This window comes from Syngnathus leptorhynchus, chromosome 2 (genome assembly GCF_054491065.1).
Source record: "Syngnathus leptorhynchus isolate UIUO chromosome 2, UIUO_Slep, whole genome shotgun sequence".
Taxonomy (NCBI): Eukaryota; Metazoa; Chordata; class Actinopteri; order Syngnathiformes; family Syngnathidae; genus Syngnathus; species Syngnathus leptorhynchus.
Genome location: NC_141196.1, coordinates 1,756,468 through 1,781,292, shown reverse-complemented (window position 1 = coordinate 1,781,292; position 24,825 = coordinate 1,756,468). Strand labels below are relative to the sequence as shown.

Sequence of the window (24,825 nt, the reverse complement as noted above, 5' to 3'; positions counted from 1 at the left end):
GGCTTCCAGTCGTCACGCTTCTGTGTGTTGCACTTGTTTTGTTCCCCTCATTTGAAATTGCTTTGGTGCTTTTATTATTAATATTATTATTAATATTATTATTATTATATATCATATATATATAGCATATATTTTATATTCTAATATATAGTGTAATATAATCTATTGTGAATGATAATATTCATAATAATAATAATTATATATATATGTATATGTGTGTGTGTGTGAGTGTATATATATATATATATATATATATATATATATATATATGTATATATATATATATATATATGTATGTTTTGTTTTTTGTTATGAATATTATTATTACCACAATTAACACAGATGTACACTCCTGAGACATGCCAAGCGTCATCAAGTACTTGAACGCTTTCTAAGTGTGTGTGTGTGCGTGTGCGTGTGCGTGTGTGTGTGTGTGTGTGTGTGTGTGTGTGTGTGTGTGTGTGTGTGCGCGCACATATCCATCTATATGTGTGCATCTCTCCAACAGAAAAGACAATTTAATACGCAGAGTGCCGTACGATTCAAGAACAGCACTTAAAGCGGAACCATTTGGTTCGATTCCGTCTGTGCACTTTTAAAACAAAAATGATTTACGGCTTTGAAACTCCTCCAGTGAATTGACATTTGAGTTAAAAAAAAAACGTCGTTGCAAACGCAGGCCTGTCAAAAAGATGATTTTGCTGAAAGAGCGTCGACGTGTGTTCCTTTCTCTAAACACCTGCGATACTTTTGCAGGGTGCAGGATCTGAAAGAGAGGGTTCCCGGGTTATCGATTGCGCAATCCGAAGCCACAAGGACAAATCGATAAAAACATCATGAAAGATGTGCTCATTTTAGTGGCGCTGCTGGAAGAATGGCAAGGGAAGGAAGGAGGGAGGGAGGGAGGAAAAGATCCCTCCATCCATCCCTCCATCCATCTATCCATCCATTCGACTCTCCCGCACACCTGCTCGGCATCTCTGGCCTTGCTTAACCCCTCCGGGGAATGCCACCACCCTGCCCTGCCTTCCGCTGGGAGAGATCCCTGATCAAATGCCATTTGGAATTATCTAAGGAAGGATCCTAATCCGCAATCGGCCCCCCCCCCCCCCCTCTCCCCTCCCTCCCAACGCGGGCAGATGGCGAGCCCCTCGAGAAGAATCCGCCGGGCACTTTTGCCGTTGTTTGTCCCGTCCGAGACAAACCCCCGAATGCTCGCCGTGCATTTTCTTGACCGCCGATGAATATTCAGCGCTATCTGATGAAATGGCTTTTAAGAGGCGGGCGGGAGGGAGGGAGGGAGCACAGAGTGCCGACGGTGCACTTTTCCATCCCGCCGCTTTGCCAAATGAATGCGGGGCAAGGTTAGCTCCACGTCGGCCTCTCAGCTGGATTGCAGGCACGTGTGCCCGCATAATGTTTTCTTGTGTGGATGGATGCGAGCTTGCCTTTTAAGAGGCAAGTGTGTGTGTGTGTGTGTGTGTGTGTGTGTGTGTGTGTGTGTGTGTGTGTGTGTGTGTGTGTGTGTGTGTGTGTGTGTGTGTGTGTGTGTGTGTGTGTGTGTGTGTGTGTGTGTGCGCGTGTGTGTGTCTCTAATCTATACACAGCATGCATGTCAACCTAACCAGGTTACGCACATACTGAATTTTAACATATAGGAGAGATGAGCAAACAAAAATCAGTCGTCGATTTTTGGAATATGAAGGAATTATCAAGGCACTGAGGCGACCCCAAAGAACAAAACGTTTCTTGTTAGCCTTTTGCGTTTTAAAAAAATAATCATAATAAATCAGCCGGGGCAAATGTGTGAAAAGGAAAAAAAGCTAAAAAAAAGTTCCATGTCGTCCGATGACCCAAATGTGCGTAGCCCGCTTAAAGGTGGACCAAGTTGACTAACTCCATGTTTTGTTTTTCTGGCTTCCAGGTGATTGCATGTTTTCCCATTCATGTTTGTTTTCCCGTCCGTCTGTCCGCCCGCATGCTTTTTTTTTTTTTTGGTTTGTTCTCTGTCCTCTGTTGACTTGTGTGATCTGACGGCGCGCATTTCAATTGACAGCTGAAGAAGTGTGACTGGAGCGTGACTCCAAACGGCAGGCATTACGGCCCCAGTGCCGCCGACGACACTTTGGGGATTGCTTGGCAAAGGTAACCCTTTTTCCACTCTTTTCGCCGCTTTTCACACACTCGGCCGCGGCTTCTTCGTTTTCTTTCGCGTCAGATTGCATCAGTGTGTGGGGGGGGGGAGTAGTCCGACTCTGAACGGTCAAAATTCTTTTTTGTAAGCAAAAAGTTTCCAGTTTGGAGTTTTTGAATTTTTCTTTGCCTCCCTCCATGCTGAAGTCATGCTTCTTCAACTAAACTCCCTTCCTCCCCCCTGCACCGTTATGCCGCTGAGCATGCATGAGCTCAGGACTTGCGTCTCCCGTTTCCACTTTTCCCTGGAACTGTGTGTGTGCGCCTCCAAGTGTGTGTGTGTGTGTGTGTGTGTGTGTGTGTGTGTGTGTGTGTGTGTGTGTGTGTGTGTGTGTGTGTGTGTGTGTGTGTGTGTGTGTGTGTGTGTGTGTGTGTGTGTGTGTGTGAGAGAGAGATCTTGTTAATTTAGCGCCAGCTGAAGGTCTTTGCGAACACACGTGCACACATGCAGAACCCCCTCTGGCGGGCCCCCTAAAAAGGCCAGGGGAGGGGGGTGGAGGAGAAAATGTCCTCACGCGCCACCTTAAGCGGCCTCCTTCTTTCATGCCAGCACCTCAAATAGGTGGAAGAAGAATTCCAAAAATATTTTTTTATTGCTCATCGGACACAATTGCTGAAATGACGTTTGAGAGCAAATAAGTGGGAAATTGCAAATGTGATTAGGGAAAGGATAAAAAAAAAAAAAAATAAGAAGAAGACGCACCACGGTCTCGCTGAGGGTTTGACTGGCGTCTTGTTCTATTTGTCAAATTGCATTTCAAAAATCAAGATGTTTTGATAATAATTTGGTCTCATTTTTAAATTGCGTAATTCATCAGCGCATCAAAACGTGGCATGTTTTGTCTGAGCGTTTTCTATGATTTAAATCTGCAGTTTAGTGAAATGCAAAGTACCTTTTCAAAGGATGTGTCATTTGTTCATTTGATGGCAAAGTGCGAAACGAATGCAACAAATATTCCAATGCCTGTCAAATCATGAATTTGAGTCTATCTATCTATCTATCTATCTATCTATCTATCTATCTATCTATCTATCTATCTATCTATCTATCTATCTATCTATCTATCTATCTATCTATCTATCTATCTATCTATCTATATCTTCCTAGCTAGCTAGCGCTATCTATCTCTTCTATCTAGCTGGCTAGCTAGCTTTTATAGCTATCTATCTTTCTAGCTAGCTAGCGCTATCTATCTCTTCTATCTAGCTGGCCTGCTAGCTTTTATAGCTAGCTATCTCTATCGCTCTCTTTCTATCTCTATCTCTATTTCTCTCTCCCCCATCCATCCATCCATCCATCCATCCATCCATCCATGCTGAATGCTAATTCTGTCGGTTTCATTTCTGCTCAACGCGTGCGAAGATGTTTCTGTGCGAAATTCCTCATTTCTTTTCAAGCGAGTGACCTTTTGCGCCATTTCTCGAGAACTGTGCACATCGGTTGCAGCATTGAGAAGAACATTTCGGCGACAAATAAGACGCTTCGCATGCTGTGCAGCCATGGAAGGCAGTCGTGGGGGGGAAACAAAGTTGACAGAGGTTGTTGTGGTGTCTTACGATTACGAGGACCTTAAGCCGCCGTTGGCTGTCCCAACGCCCTTCAGTAATCTCATTTGGCCAGCTAGAGCTTCAAAGTTGGGAAAGATTGACCTCAGGGTTCCCCAAACAAGCAAAGTTGATATGGTCCCCGCCATGTTTGGTGACCTGAGAGAGATGGAAGATGTAGAGAGGCCTAAAGAACAGCAGAGAGGGGGGGGGGGGGGGGGGGGGGTTGCTCTTGGCCGTTCTGTGCCTTCTTTGTTGAGCAAGGTTGGAAAAACTTCACCCCCTCGCAACGACCGCCGCTGCCCCCGTTTCCTGCCCGATGATTTTTGGCAGAAGGACAAGCAGGGAGGGGAGAAGGCAAAGAGAATGTCAGGAACACAAGTGTAGAAGAGGATGAGCCCCATTTTTTTAAATCTTTTTTTTTCGGGCCGGGTGTCGTTTTGAAGGCTTCCAATGCAACACGGCCATGTCTTCCGTAGCGCCCGCCGCTTCCTCAAATCCCTTCTTCATTTCCAGACCTACACGTGGAACATTCTGAAAACGGATGCTTAAATTTGGGAGATTATTATTTTATTTTTTTTGCTTAGTGCGTCCATAATGCGGTTCTGGGTTGAAATCGTTTGAAGATGATGCAGATGAAATGATTTGGTTGGCAAAAATGTCGAGCATTACAAGTCGCATTTGTTTTTGGGACTGAACACATTCAACACTAAAAAACTAAAAATCCAAATGAGTTGAGGCAGAGGTTATCCAGCTCATGTAGAAGAGCTGAGATGAGAGCCCACTGTGAGGGGAGGGAGGGGGGGGGGGCTAATTATCTGACATGTACGTAACGCGGGAGCCCTCGGGAACAACGCGCCACTTGTTCCCGCTCGCGTTTTCAGTTAGCACCGTTGCAACAATCCAAGTGTTGTTTTGCCGTTAGCGTGATATGAATAGGGATGGGGCGGCGGCTTTGTGGAGGGACCTCCGCCAACACACACACACACACACACGAAGCCCTGGTCTTTCTCAGAGGGGCCACGAGCTCTCGCACAACATCTTGGACTGCATCCGAGGCCTTAAAATCTTGGCGGTATGTTTCAATATTTTTAAAAAAGCATTTTGAGAACACGCATTGTTATTTCGGGAACTTACCTTTTGCTTCCTTGTTCATCCATTGGGTTGATTCTTTTTTTTTTTTTTTTTACAATATTCATAAACCCCATCACAATGTGTGTGTGAGTGTGTGTTTTTTTTTATTTTATTTTTTAAAAACAGGGAAACGCGACTCGGGCGACGACGCGCTTTGCGTAAAGTCCGAAAGTATCTGCCGACTTTTTGAAAAAAAATAATACTCATCATTTTTTTTCTCGTCCGACAGTCCTGGTACCTGGGCGAGCTTAGTTCCATTCCAAGTGCCGAACGGGACGCCGATTCTGCCAACAAATGTCCACCAGAACTACAGCATAAGCATCATTGGTGAGCCGCTGGTCCCCGCCGAGACCGGGAACTGAGGCTGGAGCGCTGCTTCGGAGGAGGTGTGCTTTTGGCTTTGGGCTTTTTTTTTATTTTATTTTTTGCGGGGGGGCTGAAACCAGCAAATGCAGCAGCAGCTGTACAATCTTAACATTCTTCCCAAACGACCCCCTCGCCCGCTTTTGCCTGGGCCGTGTTGGATGCCGACAGAAAGAAGCTTCAGGTGCCCCCCCCCCCCCACACCCCCACCCCTCTCCTACACTCACATCACCAACACACACACACACACACACACATATACAGTATACACGCACCAGCCAGTTGTTGTTTGCAGAACTTTGCGATGCATTCAAATACTGTGATGTACAGATGCCTTAATGTTCTACTGCATGACACTCAAAACGTGTGCTTCTGATGACAAACAAAACTTTCAGAGTGCTTCGTGGTGGAGCGCCAAGCCGGGAGAGAAGCAAAGTGTCCATTTGTTCTTTTTCTTCCAACCGTGACGAGCGTTAACTACTTGAGATTGGAGCCCTCGCTAAAAAAAAAAAAAAAAAAAAAAAAAAGATGTTTGAGCCCTTTCAAAAAGGAAGAGCAATTTCCATGGAGGCAAGTGCAATTGAATTTTTTTTTTGAAGGGAAGTTATCAGTCTGTCCGCCCTCAGACTCTAAAGGAAAGGGGGAGAAACATGCGACGGTTGTAGGAGCAAAATGTTGCTTTTCTTTTTTTCCTTTTCTTTCATAATTTGAGTTCAGTCCCATGCAATCCCAGCAGCAACACCAGCACTTGTTTTTTTTTATTTTTTTTTATTCCAACCCCTCCCCAATTGTACAGGGACACATTGTTTAGCCTTTTCTTATTTATTTCTTGGAAAAGGGGAGACGAGCCCTTAGAGAATGAAATGAACACATATACTGTGTTTACAAAAAAAAAAAATCACATTATTGGCCGTTGGCTTTGAAAGCGAATGTTTACAAGAATTGACGGAAAAGTCCGAAGAAATTGTCAATCAGTCAGGCGGTGGCAAAAAAAGTGGCGCTGACGGCCATCAGCCTCCCGCAGTCTTCACTTCATTTGCACGACGATACGTGACGTCCACATGACGTGCCTTTTCGCATATCTCCCCATACGCACGCACACACACACACACACACACATACACATTTTGCTCTCTTTCATCATGGTAGGAACACACAAAGTTGACATTTGAACGTTTTTGTACTCTGAACTTCATGTAGGTTGTTTTTTCTTTTTTTTTTTTTTTTTTCCCGTGTCACAGTTCCACGCATAACCCGGCTGTGTATAGTCACGTTTGTAATCGCTTTGGGTTGTTTTTTTTTGTGTTTTTTTTCATCCCTCCAGTATTCCCCCCAATGGCTTTTCTAATAACCTATCATCTTTCTCTCCCCTTTCGGCGCTCATTATCCTTGAATTGAGAATGATGACAATTATGCAATACCAAGTTTTGCCTATGTAGGTAGTGCTTATAGACGACGTCAAATATTAGAGGCTAGTTTGGAGATAGACGCTATTGTAATGCATTTATTTTCTTGATCTACTTGTTGATGTTGTTGATGTTGTTGTTGTTGTTGTTGTGGGTCGTTTGGCCATTCTTTTTTTTTTTTTTTGCGAGGAGGGGTGGGCTACTGTCTATGCAGTGTATGACAAGGTCTTCTCTTCTAGCTTAGCTTCAGAACGTTGCGTTTTGATTTCCCTTCCTCCCTTCACGTCACGTCACGCACGTACGTCCGTGCCGTTCCTTCAGCTGCAAAGTCAGTCACTCGTCGTTTTTGTTTTTGCTTCCGGAGAGACAACTCGACTTGAGGCCAGGACAATCACACTAAGACATCACACACACACACACACACAGGTCATTTGGATGCAATTCCCGAGTAGATGCCTTAACGGCGGCGGTGGCGAGCCGCGGCCACGTCACCTGCGCAACAATCACTCACAGCGACCAATCCCGGCGAGGGCCCGTCTCGATCGGTGTCTGTCGACTGTACAGACGTACGTCGTCCGTCCACGACCTGCGCCGGGAAAACAATTCCACTTCCGAGAAATGACGATGAATCCCACTTGTGACAGTTTGGGCGCTTTATCGCGTTCAGATGAAAATCTGGAAAAAAAAAAGCTGTGCGGAGGTTTTGCCTTCATTTGGTGCTTTCATTCATGTTTGGAAACAAATGAAAAATATGTAGGTCGTCATTTTTAGGACATTTCTGTCGGTGGTGTGAATGATTTTGATTTTTTTTTTTTGTTCTCCAGTGTGAAATATGTGCCTTGGCTCAATCAAATTTGGGAAACACTGTTCACCGACATTTGGCCATCCTCCCCCTCCCGTCAAAGAAACATTTGGCACTTAAATAGCATCTGGGCAATCCCTCCTCCGTGTTTTCCCAGCCAAATCTCTCGGGCCTTCCGGGGCCCGTTCGTCGAAGTCAATCAGCGCAACGCCCGTTGACACCTTTTTGCACTCCTCCCCCTCCCAACTGCGAAAGCAGGACGACAAATCCTCAAGTCGAGCTGCATCTCTCCGACTTTTTTTTTTTTTTTTTCAGTGACGGTCGTTTGTGTGCGTGTGTGTGTGCAGATGAGGGTCTTCCTATAGACAAAAAAAAAAAGTTTGTACACTGTAATCCTTCCTGTCATTTGTAAATTTTCCAATCAGGGCGTAAAAAAATGTGTCAATTCCATATTTGGAAAGGAAAAAAAAAAAAAGGATTTCCCAGCCTGATTTGGAGTTAGAACTCCCCGGATGAATCCAATCCCAAGTTTTGATGTCTTAGTGTCTGTAAGACAAGTTTAAGAGTTTAACGTATGGGGTTCTGATCGTATCGACGATGAGCCCCCGACTCTTGCCGAGTTACTGACCCCCCCCCCCCCCCTCAAAAGAAAACCATGAAATACATGAAATAGATGCCACGTGGTGGCAATAAAGCAACTTCAACTTCGTCCCTTGGCACCAAGATAGTGGCAAAGCACTGTTTTGGTCCAAATGAAACTCCTCAACCTATACGAACATAGTTCCTCGGTACTATAAGATGGCGGCAAAGCCCTATCTTTGTCGAAGCGAAGCTCCTCGATTTCATGGCAACAGTTGTAAACTGTGAATATGAGCTGGGGGTTCACTGTATCAAACAACAATGAAGTTTTTTTTTGAATGACGATTTTTTTTTTCAACTTGCTTAAAGCTGGTCGATCTTGTTCATTCCTGCGGGTGTGACGTGTTTCTTTTATCATGGGGGAAAAAAAGGGTGCGATTTTTTTATCCGACCAGACGGCGGGCGGCGTGGGTGTGTTCTTTGTAGCAGCCGGGCGGCGACGTCACCCCCTCCCCCCCATATACACACAAGATTGTACGAAAAGCAGGGTAAAAAGATTGTAACTCAAACGTCCTACTATCAAATAGTTGTCGATGTTTTGTTTTTACGGAATCGGTGCGATTTCCCCATTGGCTCTTGACAATGTTCCTTTTTTTTCGACTCGCCGTCCCGCCGCCGCCGCCGCCTGCCCCTCCTCTTTCCCATGATGCACTTTTTTTTGCGAGAGTGAAAGCATGACCACAAGGTAGCGTCCTTTCCAGTTCTTTGGAGTTGCCGGGCAGGGTCTGAATGTTTGATCAGTGTTCAGTGGCAACCTTTCAAGTATTAACACGTTGCCCGCCGTAACTTTTTTTTTTATGCAAAACACGTGCAATCGCCCTCATCCAACTTTCAAGCCACGGCAAGGGCTTGTACCTGCAGGAAGTCTTTCTCTCTCTCTCTCTCTTTGCGCTCTCTCATCAACCAGCATTTTATTTTTACCGCCAAATCAAGACGAGCAATGCAGTGCCTGTTCCAGCTGTGCGACTTGTACATACATGTAAAATGTGACATTGATTTCCTTTTTGGGCGGAGCTTCTTCATGTCCAAGCATGTCAGCGCACATGAAGCTTGCTTTTAATTTTGAAATGAGAACAAAGTTTTGTTTTGTTGTTTTTTTTTTCGTTTTGGTAGTTGTTTGGGGCATTCTTTTGAAATGCAAGGGCAGGACTTGTGGCACTTTTACCCCCCCCAGTGGCCCCGCCCCCTCTGGTGCGCACGCAACAACAACAACAGCAACGAGGCGTTCCGTATTCCTATGTATTGATGGTAATTTGGCTGCGAGTGTGCGCAAAAGGTCTTTGTATGTATCTGAATGTACGTTTTAGAGGACTTTTTTTTTTTGCTCTGTTTCATTGTAGGAGCCACAAGGTGTCCGTTGTGAACTGTACAGGCCTTGATGCCTCCCTTATCTTTTTATTGATTTTTTTTTTGGAGGGGGGGAGCGACACCTTTCGGTCGGGTTACATTTGGTGCAGGGGTTAAAATTGCCACAAGATTAAAAATCAGTGTAAATAAAGGCTCAACTTTTTTTCTTTTTTTTTTTTTTGTGATTGTTACTGTTATATCCAGCCTATACTGCTAGCAGCTGTTCTTACTGCAGTCAATTACTGGAAGTGGATATATTTCCTATGCAAAAACTGTTTAAACAATAAAAATGAGCTATGCTACAACAACAACTTGTCTGCGTCGTATCTTCTGGCATGCTTTATTTTTTTGGAAGGGGTGGGCCGGAATGTCATTTCAGTGCACGGATGATTTTTTAAAATGAATATAAATGAGATAAATATTCAAATAATTTGTTTTGTGGACACATTTTGTTGTCACTAATATTTTACGAGTTACAAATGTGTCCATTATTTCACGGGCAATTCAATTGTGATCATGTGACGTCTTCCTCAAGCTTTTGATTCTCATCTTTGATCAAATCAAATCGGCTTCGTTTGACCTGACGGAGATTTCGAAAATAACGCTTATAATAATTCATGGAATCATGTAAAAAAAAATATCAAATTAATTACACAGCATACTCCAAGTAGATGTCTTTCTTTTTTTTTTAATCCAAAATGCCTTTTTGAAGATGCCTTCGCTGGTGACGTCTCCCGCTAATGGGATTTCACGGCTTCTCCGAATTGCCTCTGGTTTTCCCCTGAGGGCGGGTGTGGTTTTACTTTGCTAATCTAGCGTAATGCGTCAATGCCGCATAGCTGGCTGAGCATCTCAGGCAGGACGTTGTCTCTCGCTCGGTCAGGTGGCTTGAGGTGAAGTCCATGTGGGTCACAGTGTCAAGTTGAGCCAGCTCTGATCTCGTAAGCCTTCTTAATGGGATGAAGGCGGCAAAAGTCCGTCTAAAGCGTCAATTAAGGCTCATTACGCCATGGCCTGGGATGCTCCTCCCGCATCTCACCAGGCCTCCGATGGCGATATGGAGCGAGCCCAACTTGTTGGGCATCTGGCTTCAATAGGACTGGTCTTGGCACCCGCTTGTCTCCCACATATTTTCCACTCTTCTTTATCGAGGACCGCCGCTGTCAGTGAGTTAAGGAGGCCAAATAGATGATGATTCGCTCCTATTATGTTTCGCAAAGAGGATTTGTTGATTGCCCTTTGTGCCCCTCCCCCTTCCTTCTCTCCCCATATGGATCCACGCAAGGGTGTCGTGTGTGTTTGGTGCAAAGTACTTTCACACGCAGTGGTAAGTGCAGAAGTTGGACTGGAGCCGCGCCAGTGCCGACACAAAGAACTGCGCCAGCTGCTTTTTGAAAATGTATGTCGAGTAGTCAAGAGGTCCCGAAACTTCGTCGCCAGCTTCACGGTCCACATGAAATGAGCTGGGCATTAGAATCGGACACAAGAAACGGTCTCAAGGACATTTTGCCATTTTGGTTGGAAGCAACCACTTTGCATGGAAATCCGGCCTCAGAGAAAATCAGCACTTTCTCCAAATTGCTTTGACGCGCTTGTCGTAAGAGGACACACCTAAAAAGGCACATCTCGAAAATGAACGGCCATTTTGGTCGGAAGCAAAATGGCCCAATCCCAAGAAAAAGAAGCTTGGAAAGTTTGTGAGGGTTGGGGAATCCCTTTCAGCCATCAGTCCCAAGGAGCCGTGCCCTGTGATTGAACCGTTTTTTTGCTTGAAAGCCGCCATTTTGGGGGAGTTCCAGGCTGCCACTTTGAACTCCTCGACAAGACATTTGTTGGCATTTTGCACACTCGGCCCGCCGTTGATGAAAGCAAAAAAGACACAACAAGCTCTTTTGCAACTCAAGAGGGCCGAGGGGGGGGAAAATACCTTAAATGGTCTTCCCACACGCATTTGCATACATTTCATAGTCTTAAATCGCCGATTGGGACGGGAGCGTTATTAGTCGGCGTTGAGGTGGCGCTACGAGCCCGCCGCCGCACTGAGGCTCCTTGTTATCGCGCTGAAAGCACGAGCCGGGTCTTAAGATCGTGGGATTTGTTCCCATATTAAAGCGGCGGGATGGGCTCGAAAAAAAAGAAACAGGTGTTGGCTGTTTGTGCGGCCGTCCGTAGGATGCAAAAAAAAAAAAAACGCTGTTCATCTGTTGTGTGTGTGTGTGTGTGTACATGTGACAGAGGGGCTTCCATGGGGAAGAGGGAAGGGGGGCTTTATTGAAAAAGTGCGCCTCTCCTCCCCTGTTCAACATGCTGGATTAGCACCAGCAGTTTCCCATGGAGCAGCCCCCCCCCCTCCCACAACACCCCCCTGTTCATTTGCATAAGGCGCAGACAGGCAGAGATGTGACAAACAATCGTGGCACACACGCACACACACACACACACACACAGAGTGGCTGCCCGAGAGTAGCTCCTCCAAAAGGGCCGGCCACCTTACGACATCTTTTACTGGAGCTCTACAGCTCGGCTCTCTGCGCCGCCGTCCGGCCGCCAAGTTCCCATCAGGCGGCTGATTTATGGCGCTGGATGCATTCCTCAGGCCGCCCCAGCTGAAATATGAGCCCAGATGCCGAGAGGATATTCGTTCTGCGACTGGCGCTGCGCAGCCTCGCCTCGCCTCGCCTCGTTCTCACACAGGAACGTTCAACACTGTCGACGGCCTTTCCCTGTGCTTCCAAAATGGCTGCTTGGAGCAAAGCAAAATGGCTGATTCATTTTGGGATGGCAGTTTGATATTTTTCATGGATTTGGCCTACCCAGTGCGTCCTTAAGACTTTGTTATGTGAAGACTTTCCCGTTAACCGGTGAAACTGGTGATAAGGGATTTCTTTTTTTTTTTTGTGGAAACAAAATGGCCAACTTCCTGTTTGTTGTCCTTGAGAACATTTTGGGCTATGACAGACAGGTCCGCCGAATTTCGCCAGCATTTTGGTCAAGTTTATAGGAAAATACAAAATAATCCCATTGCTTGTCATGAAACTCTCAATAAAATGAGTGAGATCATTTGAAATAAACAAGTGGCATTGGCCAAAAAAAAAGTGGATTCCAGTAAATATGACAACATATGTATTTTATCATTTGATTTGGATGTTATTTGTATTTCATTTTGCTCATGCCTGTACGTTGAGAACACTATGGCTATCTCTGATAGTGTTAATCTGCCAATCAGACATTTGTAGGCGGAGTTAAAGCCCTAATACTAAACCTTCTAAAGTTCATGACAAGCTCATTGACCTCAGGTAAGTTTGCTCTTATTTTTCATGTTTTCACAATGTTTGTGTCCCCTCTTTGACTCATGTCATCACAAAAAGACACATCACGGAAGTGTTTCTCTTGACGATATATCTACGCTCATTATTGTTTGCAGTTAGCATAGTAGCCTGGCAAAAACTAACATGAGTATTCATTTGCAACATTTCACTGTCATTACAGTAACGCGGAATGAGTACTCAAAGTCAGAGCTAGTCTTTTCAAAATGGTGCTTTAGTATCTGTAACAGGGTAGAACCAAACAGCAAAATTCAACGATACCGCAAAATGTCATGCTAGTGGAGCCCAAGCCTGTTTTTCTTGGAATTCACAAAAAGAAGTAGTCCGACTTCCTGGAGGGAGTGCGTCAAATGTCTTGTCGTTGTGGAATGACCTGCGTGGAAAGTGTTTGCTTGAAGTAGATGTGTGATGTGAGTACTCTGTGCCAAGGAGATGTTGTGGCACAATTTATCGCAGTGGCACATGTCGGATGAAACGTCGCGTCGGCGTGATATTTTTCCCGAATACTGCATGTGTGTGTTCTTTGCACTGTTGACACCCAGCTGATGTTTGAGCAAGCAATTTGGCAACCCCCGACATGAAGGCCTGGGCTCTCCTACGCTTTGGGTTCCCGGGCGGAGGGAGAGTCCGGCGGCCTCGGAGCGGGCGGTTCCTCGTTGGCCCCCCCGGGAGGCGGGTGGGAGGGTTTGCCGCTTTATGGGCGCTCTCTGTGCTGATTTTAAAATAGCCACGCAGTCAAATGGATTGCACCAAAAAAAAAAAAAATATATATATATATATATATATATATATATATATATATATATATATATGAATTAAAATTGATAAATGTTCAGATAAATATACATAAAATTGATAAATGTTCAAATAAATTAATGAATAAATAAATATTCAGAAGCAAACAGCCGCAAAAGATCAGATGCAATTACATTGTATTAAAAAAAATATATAATAATAATAATAACAGCACATTTAAACAATTCTTTCAGGTTGCACAAGTTTTGTTGTAAAGCAGATAAATTTTCTGTAATTTTGTGCTCAGCCAGTCAACTGGAGCAGCTATATTTTCCAGCCCCCCCCCCCCAAAAAAATACTTGTCTGAGACAAGACAATTTGATTCAGCCAATCAGAGGACAAATTTCAAATTCTTCTTATGGAAATATTTGAAGGTTTATTGCAAACGTTTCGCTCAAATATCATCGTGCGTTCATTGGCTGTATCTTCTTATTCTTTTGATATATTTAATGACAGATCTCAACAACGTGTGATTTCTAAAGGAAAATCTTCCTGAAAGCTTTTCATACAACTGCTGGAGATTAGGTGTGCAACAGTGCAGCTAATTTAGCAAACTCGTGATTTGGGGGCCAGGCCGGGGGAAGATCCACCACTTTCAAGCCACGCTCAGAAAACAATTTGCACTTTACTGTACAAGTAAGTCACTTTCCCACAAGGTGTCTTCTTGAGTCATTTCCCAAACAATTTCCGAGTATCTGCAAGCGCGTCGAGCCATTTGAGGCTTTTTGCGCGTTACGCTGCTCCCGTGGCACTTTGGCACCTGCGTGCCATTAAAACGCTAAAGGCTCCCATAATAAGCTGCAGGTGCAGCCCTGCCATAGGCCGGAGGGGGATAGAAGTGTGCGTGCGTGCGTGCGTGCGTGCGTGCGTGCGTGCGTGCGTGCGTGCGTGCGTGCGTACGTACGTACGTGCGTACGTGCGCGCGTGCGTACGTGCGTGCGTGCGTACGTGCGTCAAAGCCAGCCATCTGCAAACACCGTCGATACGTATTGACGTCAATTACCATGACTGTTTGTGTGCGCAGTTGCTGTGTTGGCATGTATGGCGTTCTCGCCCCCCCTCGCTGGCCCCGCCCCCACCTCCACCTGCCAAGGAGCGGAAGCGGCAGCCAATAAGGAGGCAATCTACTTGCGGCAAATCTAATGAGCTGATGTATGGCGCCAAGTATGAAGCGTGGCAGCGTAATATGGCTGCCAAAATACACGCTGGAATAATTGTTTGTGTTTTGTCAGCGCTCGAGCGCCTCGGAGTAGCTTCCCACAAACGGAAGCCTCGGAAATTTGCCGACTGAGCGCATTTTTTTTCCAGAGTTGCCGGAGATTGATGATAGAAATTGGAGTCGTTCACCTGCGGACATTTCAAGATTTCAAGCATTTCTAGATTTCATCGGCCGCTTCCTTTCTTTTCTTTGACATGCACGTCACAATGGAGGCGGCTTCTCTTCATTCCTCGTTTGTCTTTTGGCAGAGCCACAGATTCTTCGCCGAACAATTCGATGGGCTCCAGCGCGAGTTGGCCTCAGTTCGAGTGGGCATGATGCAACGAAATATGGCTTTTTGTTTAGGCTCGTATCCATAAATCCATGTCAACCCAATTATTCACTTTTGACTCTTGCAAATGGCCAAATGAGTGCACCGATCCCTTGGAGGTCAAAGTTCGAGACGGTGTTTGCATCGTGGTGGCAGCGAGCAGGTGAAGATGGAGGCACATATGGCTCGTGCCATTAAAGAGATCAACGGTGATTTGTGGCAAACAGGATGGACCGCCCACAACCCCCAAAACAGTGAATAAGTATAACCTTCACTTTCATGTGCCCATGGGAGTGAGCAAGACAAGGGGGGAGGAGGGGGGGGGGGCTTTTTCTGTTGTTGTTTTTTTTTCTTCCGCTGACTGGCATCACGCACACGTACACTTTCCCCCATATGGCGCACGGATCTAGGATGCAAGGATGCGGCTGCTAAAAAAAAAGAGAGAGAGCGATAGAGAGAGAGAGAAGAAAAAGGAGTCCCATATGCGCGTCTGTTTCTCTTCATTAGCTGGCGGCCGGAACAGAAGTCGCTCCTCGTCGGCTTGACTGAAACGACCGGCGATGAATCGCTTCCAACAAGGACCGGACGCCATGGAGATCTGACAATCCCTCGAGGGCCGTGCTTGAGTTCCACCGGCGTTGCCTTGAAACCGGGAACAGATGATGATGACGATGATGATGATGATGAGACTTTGGGGTTCTTTTCATCCCCAACGAGGACCGCTCGTGCCTCGGCTCTGCTTAACTTTTGCTTTTTGACATGATAACAGCACGGGGGAAACCACTCTGACAAGTTGGAGACAAACAAAGTCTTTTTTTTTTTGTAACTTCTCCCCCTAATTTGTCCCTCTAAGTGCAACAAATGCTAACATACCAACACAGATTATTTTTTTTTTTTTTATCAAGCGAAAAGCGCAGACCCCCTGCCCCCTCCTCAACTCCTCCTTGGGCCAAGAGGCGAGGAATAAACTGATCCTGTGTCAGACATTCCCTGGATAGTACAGCGTAGCCAGCAGCGCTATTCAGGTTAAAGAGCATTCTGGAGCGCTTGGAGAAGAGTGTGTGTGGGGGGGGGGGTGTAGCTGTGAGGAAGTGATGCCGGCGGAAGAGCGGCGGAGGGGGGGGCCAACCGTACGCCCCTAGCCACCCTTCTCCGACTGCCATCTGATGTGAGCTAACATGTGAGGGCGAGCATCCATCTGTCGGCGCTATACGCTAGCAGAAGGTGCGGCTAATGAGGCTTGATTTGCCGCTGCACCTGCCTCCAATCTGGGAGGGGGGGGGGGGCTTGCGCCCGCCTGTGTACGCATGTGTGTTTGCGTGCCAGGGATGGTGCGGCTCGACAGCCGCCCTTCAACCCACGGAGAGCTCCATCTCCAACCCCCCCAACCCCCCACCTCCTCCCTCAAGGTGTAATCATTGCTAAGCTGGTACGGGAGCGCCTGCAGGTGGACGCGGCCTGGGAATTCATTAGGAAGTAGGTGAGACCTCGGCCTGACCCGCCTCCCGAACATCCTCGTCTTCTAAAAGCGGCGGACGGATTCCCAAAAAGAAAACGGGGAAGAAAAAAAAAAACTGTGAGAACGTGTCCGTCGTTCACATTCCGAAGAAAGAAAAAGAAAGTCGAGATTGAGAAAAGCGCTGCCGTAAGAAAAAAAAAATAACATGGAAGTGCTGTTTGTTCGCTTTACAAGTCCCCAAGATCTCAGTCATCGTCCATCTCAACGGCGTTTGACTTTATGGCTCTCCATTTGCCTTTTTGACTTTGCGGCGGAGGTCGGACAAGATTGTGAGTGAGCAAGCGGTAGAAATGACACACGTTAGCGCAAATAAACCAAAAAGCCTTTGCCCAACATATTCCGGTCACAAAGTATTTGTTCCGTGTTACTTGTCCACATGTTAAATGCGTCGTGCATCATCCCCCCCCCCCCGCCCATCGGCTCTGCACCCGCTCACAGATAGCATTTGACATAAGAGCTCTTCTGGGGCCAGTTATTCCGGACCATTGAATCCAGATCAAAACCAGCCCATTGGTGTTTCCCCCGTCTGCTTCTGTCTACCAACCGAAACCCAGCCCGAATCGTCCACCGTGAATATGAGCCAAGTTATTATCGTCTGCGCCGAGACGCACTCAGGAGAAGGAGCTGAAATTAAAATCAAGGTTACAGACAAAAGAACGGAGTGGCGGGAGATTGTACACCGACCGCCAAGACTACTTCAGGATTAAAACTGGATTTTCTTCATTTCAGGCCTTTAGCCGTTTCCTCAGCTCTATTGACCGAGAGGTAAATGACGGTGTCACCCCCAAATAAATCGTCATGCAGTTCCATGGGAGAAGGCCGATCGTCCCTTTGCTTTTCTGTAGCCGATAACGCTGCAGTTATGAGATGGGGAAGCTTCTGGTGCGGAGACCCTGATCGGCTGGCCGCAGTGGGTGAACGAACATCTGCCACTTTGATTGTTCTTCTTCTTTGAACAGATTGGAATTAAAACAAAGAATATTTGAAGACGCTTATAGGCAGGCAAAAGGAGATAAATGTAGACCGGGGATCGATCATCAACTGGCGGCCACCGGGCTGAATCCGGCCCGCCGATCCGACCCGCGACTGGATTCCATAATCATGACAGCCTGATTCATAAAAGCTAAAAATTGATTTGTCATGAAATCAAATAACAACGGTCAATTTGTGTTTGAGGGTCCGGCCCCCAAGAGGTAAAATTCCGGCCCTCTGTCAAATATTCAGTCAACATGGAAGTCGATGCTTGTCACTTGAGACGGCACGCTGCCCTCTTCTGGTGCTCCCTCGCCTCTCACACGGGCCGGGCCGCTGGTGAAGGGAGAAGCATCCCCGCCAGCGTTTCCAGTGACGTGATCTCAATTGCCATTGTTTTTGCCGTCCCAGTCAAGATACTTAACGAGCCCCGTAAATGCTTGGTTGGAGCAACGTGTGAATGCCATATGCTGGGAGGCCAGCTCTCTCTTATGTGAGAAGGTGCTCCTCGGCGGCTGACGTGGGTCAAATCTCCAGGCAGGTGGCCGGGAAATGGAGGCAGATGGGCCCAGTGGGCCCGCCTGCCGAATCTGTGACCCCCCCACCCACCCACCACCACCACCACCACCCTCTCTCTCTCGCTCTCTCTCTCTCTTCAGTTTCAAGCGGCACTGATGGGCCCTTGAATTATTACCGGGCCCCCCATTCATAATTACCCCGGGCCTGGTGGGGACCAAAGCCCCACTAATGACGCCTTTGTTGCCGCTGATCAACGGCACACAATCAACCAGAGAGGACGTATGACTGAGAGAAGCATTGAGCGCTAAACGTGCCTTTAGGGCAGCCTCTCCAAAACAATCACGCATGCTTTCTTTTCGCTCCCCTCGTTAAAGAGCGCTGTTCACAGGGAGCGTGAGACTCGCTGCGTGTCTGTGCGCGCTCGCGCTCGTGCTCGTGCTCGTGCGTGAGGGCCTCCGATAGGCCGCTTCCCACAGGCTTTTCAGCATGTGTTTGGAAGATGCCTTCCAATTGTCCAGTGAACTCACACGGTGTGTATGTAAAACAAGTAAACGACCTTGCTTTTAAGAATGCCCCCCCCCCCGCTAGCTTAATGCTAACATATGATGGAAAAGGATTCGCTTCAACCATTGTGCGGTTTGCACCCATCTTCTTTATCCTCTGCGATTGGATTATACTGCCCCTGGTGGTGAAGAATAAAAGTGTGAACTGTTTAACTTGACATTTGGTTTTGTTGAAACGGAGCATTGCTACAGTAGCGCAAATCGGGATGAAATACTTTGGCCTACTAGGACGATGGTTTAGCGTCGTTTGTGACGAGCCGTCGTCAGCGTATGACTTTAGATGATGTCTCTCGACCCGATGACGAAAATCAGATGGAGCGCCCGGCAGAGCTGGGATTGAAGAAGATGAAGGAGTTTGCGGTTTGGAAAACGGAGCGACAAATGTTTTGTTTTGCAACCATTTGAAAAAAATCGGAATGCCTCGCTTTGGGTTCGACGTGGCGTTAGAGGTTGGGGGTTTGCTCGAAATTGCCTTTTCAAAGGAGGATGAGAAGGACGAGGATGAAATGCACCTGCTGTCCTTTCTTTTGCATTTGATGCTTCAGCGCTTTTTGAGATGCTCTACAACGGTTCGCGAGTCACCCTTTGGCAGATCGGCCAGCAACGTGGCCCGCGCGAGAGCATCTGTTTTTCGCTCGCCTTGCTCGAAGACAGGAGGGAGAGGATTTATTGAGCGCTTTGCTGGAACCTACAGAATGTTTCTCGGCCGGCCATCATGCGTCTGGCTCAGAAAGACTTGACGGTTAGCTTCCTGCCGGTGCGTGGGCGGACATCGATCTAAGATGGGTGGATCCCGGAGTCGGGAACTTGGCTTCTTTTCAAATGAAAAGTGGATCTGCGCATTTTTATTGGGCTGCTTTGACAGCTTCGCTCACCCGCCCACCCGCTAAGTCACACGCGCGGGGAGTGGGGGGGCTTTCTCCGCTGGCCTGCCCCGTTTACACGCAGCAACAATTGAGGCTACGACTCTCGCGACAATCCCACGCTGCAAAAAAAAAAAAAAATACAAAAAAGGGGCTTTTATTAAAGAGTTGTGATATTCTTTGTTGACAGTAGATAACGAATTTTGCTTTTGGGGGGCGCTGGTCTGCCCTATTAAGACGCAGCAACAAACTCGAACAAACAAAACAAAATAAGGTGTCTTGATTGAAGGGCTCTGATATTCCTTGCTGACAATACACAACACATTTTGTTTTTTCTTTTTTTAAGTCCGGCTTGAGTTTTGGGCAGCCACCACCCGCGGCCTCTCACGTTTTGAATTCGTGCTCGTCCTTTTCAAGCAAAAATTATTTCCCCAATGCAATTTCCTCCTCCTAACAGGACATTCAGGACACAAATGACTCTACCTCTTCTCTATTCTGGGAACGCCGCCACGCAAGTTCCCCCGGCGCAGCTGCCGAAGCTACCCAAAATTCGGGTGAGGAAGAAGGCCCCCGCGGTCGCTTAGCAACGGCCGTGCGCGCGCGCGCTCGCGCGCTCGCGTGTACGTGCGGCGGATGTGCGGCCTTCTGCTGCCAGAAGCGGGACGGGGGGCGCCTGGCTGCAGCTCACCGGCAGATGACATTGAGCCAAACCTGCCGTTGGGAGATTAGAGGATCAGATCCTCGCAGTCATGCGAAAAGGAAAAATGTGTGCCGGGGGGGGCAGATGTACACAGACGTCTCCCGTGCGACAACATTGCGCCAAGTCCCCGCCTTCCGTCAACACTTGCAGGAAGATGGCGGCGAGTGCCAGATATGCCACCATTGGTCCCGCCCTTTGGTCCCGGACGATGTGCCTGAACCCAACGTGGAGCGGACCAGTGTAGACAAAAAAAAAAAAAAAGGAGGTGGCGACTGACAATCGCACATTGAGCTTCTTTTAGGGCCGCACGTTTGGTGAAGCCATCACGGAAGAAGACGTTTTCCTCGGAGAGAAGACTTGAGGTGGGACCATATTGAGTCAACCACAGGCGCTGCAATTTCAAACGGTCGGCTTGTTCCTGAAGGTTTGAGATGACTTTGAGTAAAACTATTGACGGGACATGAGTGGAGAGAATGCGAACAATTGAGACAGTTTGGCATTTTGCAGAAATACCACGACGACCGTGTTAGCCCATCGTTCAAACGTTTATGTGTTAGCAATAAGCTAGTGGGGGCGTTTTGCTAGCTATGAGGTGCGGAAATAAAGCCGCAATCAAGAATTCACCAAACTGTTTGACGTGAAAGCGGTCTGTCGAGCCCCCCCCCCCCCCAAAAAAAAAGGTTAGAGACCGCCGCCGCCTCAAGAAAATCCGGAGGGGTGGTCGGCCCATAACCCCGGCCCATCACCGGACCCCCTTCGCGAGGGGGATTAGGGCGGGAAAAGGGCAAGTGGGACGACTCGGAGAGCGGAGCCCAAGCGGCGGCATAGTTGGGATTCCCGATATGTGTCCGGGGAATCTGTAGCGAGACCAGATGGCACGGGGCTGCCGGTCTTTGGGAACAGAAGCAGAAGGCAGCGGGAAACGGCGGTGGGGTCAGCTCTTGATGTCGAAACGCTCCCCGCGGCGCTTCCTTCCATCTCTTTGAACAAGAAGGAGCGTCTCGGAGCCGCAACTGTTGTGCCCGTTCCCCGCTCGGCAACGCGGCCGGCGCGGCTCCACTTCAAAAGCCGGCCCCCTATTCCCTCCTGCCCCGAGCCTCGCCAGTTCCCAACATATGTTCCTGGCAGGCCCCAGCGCGCCAGCCGAGAGCTCTCGCTCTCTCGCTCTCTCGCCTGCACCGACATATTGTGCTCCCGTTGCCGCTTTCATCTGGGATGATTCCGGTCCGCTCGCAAAGCGAGACGCGGCGGCAGCGGCCAATTATATCGGCGGGCACTCGAAGGCAGATGTCCGACGTAACCTGGTTTGCCCTAATAGGCGGCTTTTTTGAAAGTCGAGCAATTATTCATCATTCAGGCGGCGCGAAAAGATACGGGATGCGCTTGACAGGTGTTTGCGACCATCGGCCGCCCGATAACAACGCTTCGCGGCGCTGCGGAAAGAACCTGGATAACCTTCCTCCAGTTTGGTCCGAATGGCAGCTTTTGAAAGGTGCCATCCAGACAAAGAGCCCCCCCCCCCCCCGTTCTTTTCATTAATCCTCCATCTGGCCCGTTGGCAGAAGCCCACCCTGACCGAGCGCCGCGTCATTCGACGGGACAGACACCATCCCGATGAAAGCGGACGGAATCGTGGACATTTTTTTTTTTTTTTGCCTGATTAGCTTACAATTGTCTTCAGCATTTTGGTTTTTGATGATTTGGACATTATTGGGTTGCTTTAACAAAAAAACAAAAAAAAGAGAGAGAGAAATGCTAATGCTCACTTTGGGCGGCTTACTCACTGAAGGTTTCAAGTTTTTGGTGAACTGGTGGAGACCCTGAAACTGAACAACAAGAACAAGATCCTGCGATTGTGCCGCTCTGGCCTTCTAACAGACGCCAAGAATTGCTTCATTTTGGATGCTAATTTCAAAACCATCTTTCCTTTGTTGCTAGCACATCACATTTTGGAGATAGTTTCCATTTTTAAGTATTAGGACTATGTTTACAATTTTTTAAAAAAATTCGCATGCGTTGTCATTTATACTTGTGACTTTTCAGAAAAGAATTCCACCTGTTCCTAAAGCCTAACTCTGAATATTGCTCAATATATTTTTGTAGTACATATTATGATTATGAAAACCTGATGGGGTATATTCATTTTTTTAAAAAAAAGCAAGTGCAGATTTGGAATCAGTCCAAAAACAATTCACCGAAACAACGTTACTTGGCTCTCTGATTGAAAAAAAAAAAAGATGATAAAACATAAAGTGTTGACCAGTGTAATTTGGACATTAAATGCTATGTACATAGATCATATTTATCCGAAAAGCTGGGTCGTTTTCCTAACCCCAGCTGTGGAAACAGTTTTTAACTGTGTATCTGCACAATTTATTTCAATTAGATTTCACAGAGATTATTATATAAAAATATCAATCATATAATATAATCTAAAAATGATTTCCATCTCCTACCAGCTTCAAGTCTACATGCACAATTTGATGAGAACTTGTAAAACCCATTTCTTCATGGAATATCCATGTGTGAATTTTTTTTAGCATGAATCAATTCATTTTTTTTGTTTGTTTAAATGAATTAATTTCCTCAATTACACTTTTTTCAAATTCATGTTGTCATTGTGTCCACAAAATTTGTGCGCACTGTGCTTGCCTCTTTAAGAAAATAACATTATTTGTGTGCGTGTGTGTGTGTACTATCTTTAATTGTTTAATTTTAATTTAATTACCATTAATAATTATTGGATTAATTATATTTTCATACGACAATAAGGGTACAGATAATGGATGGATGAACAAATTATTTGTATATTTATTGATGTATATTTATATTTATATATATTATGAGTGTGTATATGTACACATATATATATATATATATATATATATATAGGTGTGTGTGTGTGTGTGTGTGTGTGTGTGTGTGTGTGTGTGTGTGTGTGTGTGTGTGTGTGTGTGTGTGTGTGTGTGTGTGTGTAGATATATACATACATTTACATATAATAAAAAAAAAAAAATCGTAGTATCCACACACTGTACTATTTTAAAATCAAGTGCATATAAAAAGGTGGTTGTTGTTGTTGGTATTTCTCTGGAATGAGCATGTATAGTGTTTGTATTTCTGTTGTGTGAAGGTGAGTGAGAACCGGCACATTGTCGCCACTGGGCTCCAACAGAGAATCCTAAACTATCTTGTTCCTATCACCATCCCAAAAAATAAAACCTACGTCTATTCATTTCTCTTCTCATGCAAAATACTTTGCAAGAGCACGGACACAAAAACCTTAAAACAGCACATTTGTCGCAATGTTAAAAAAAAAAAAAAAAAAATAGGCCAAGGCGGTACGAGACGAAGCAGAATGCATTCCTCCATCCATCTTGTGCAAATCAATGAATGGACTTCCATTTGCATTTGGTGACTGGGCTCGCTACTGATCGTACAATTTGTCTCGACCGGCGACCGGGCCCATTGATTTCCTTTGCGCAAATAAAGTGCAATGGAAATCAAAGATAATTAAGCTGCGAATAAAGGCAGCGCCGCCCGCCATGCAGGACGCGTGACTCAGCCAAAGCGGACAGATTATACTTTGAAACGAGAATGGATTTTGGTGTTGTCGTTTGTTGCTTTGAAATAGAAAGATGTGCACCGCCGCCAAGCGATCGAGGAAGCCATCTGACCAATAGCCAAATGCAAACTAGCTTCCTCCGATTTCTAATTCATCTGTTTGTTCCCTTTGTTTTGCGCCCTTCGTGGAGACAAGGAGCACATTTAACACGAGAAAAAAATCTCGTCTCGCTCGGCCGATACAAGGACATGGCCTTTTCTGGAAAGACGCACTTGGTCTTTGCCAGATAAAAATGCACAAAGCGCATTTTCGCTGCTCTTCTTCAAACAGAATGAATTGCTGCGTCCGTGCATCCGTCCGCCGCCATGTTGGTTTCCAGCGGCCAACACAAGATGGATTCTCTGGGTTTGTCAACTCACAAATCGAGAAAAGTCTGCTTGCAGATGAGCTTCGTCACAATGAGAAACACCCGAAAGTTTTCAAATCTGTTAAGTTGCTGTGGTCCGGACCACAGGATAATTACGGAATCCAGTCGTGGGACGGATAGGTCAAAGGTCAAGATCAACAATCGCTGTGGCAGCGGTTCCTTGGAAAAGGTTTTCACTGCCTACCCACCCGCCAAAAGTTTGACAAAGTCCAGTAAGATAGCTGAGAAGCGCTTTAGATGGTAAATAAAGCTGGAGATGGACACTCTGGCCAATGGGAAATCCTCCTCAGTTCAACGTTAGGTTACGCAATCAGACGCTCACCCCGCCGCTCGTGTCTTATCTCGCCACTCAGACCACACAAACATGAAAGCACACACAACAATATCAGCAATTGGGACACAGCGCAGCACCTTAATTGATTTGTTCCAAATCTGCTCTATATGCCCTGAGATAAATTTAGAGGCGGGGGCCGGGCCAGGCCGTGCTTGGGGGTTGTTTGTTTGGTTTCGCTTTGAAGACAATCCAGCGATTCTGTTTGGTATCTGCCGACCGACGCCATTGTTTGCGGAATTTGGGGTCGGAGCCAGAGTCCCTCACGGATGATTTATGTGTTGAGC

The 24,825-nt window shown here is 46.6% G+C and overlaps 1 protein-coding gene across 10 annotated transcripts in view; it reads left to right on the top strand.

Annotated features, from left to right (window-relative positions):
* LOC147060013 (nuclear factor 1 B-type-like) overlaps positions 1-9,626 on the top strand; it is a 44,463-nt gene extending 34,837 nt beyond the window's left edge. For 8 of the 10 annotated variants that reach the window (XM_085934540.1, XM_085934524.1, XM_085934514.1 and 5 more), the window contains 2 exons: positions 2,057-2,145; positions 5,102-9,626. In XM_085934540.1, the coding sequence (XP_085790666.1) occupies positions 2,057-2,145; positions 5,102-5,234 (222 nt within the window). In that variant the 3' untranslated portion in view covers positions 5,235-9,626. The remainder of the gene's footprint in view (positions 1-2,056; positions 2,146-5,101) is intronic. The other 2 variants (XM_085934585.1, XM_085934577.1) reach the window with 1 other exon arrangement.
* The last annotated feature ends 15,199 nt before the right edge of the window (positions 9,627-24,825 follow it).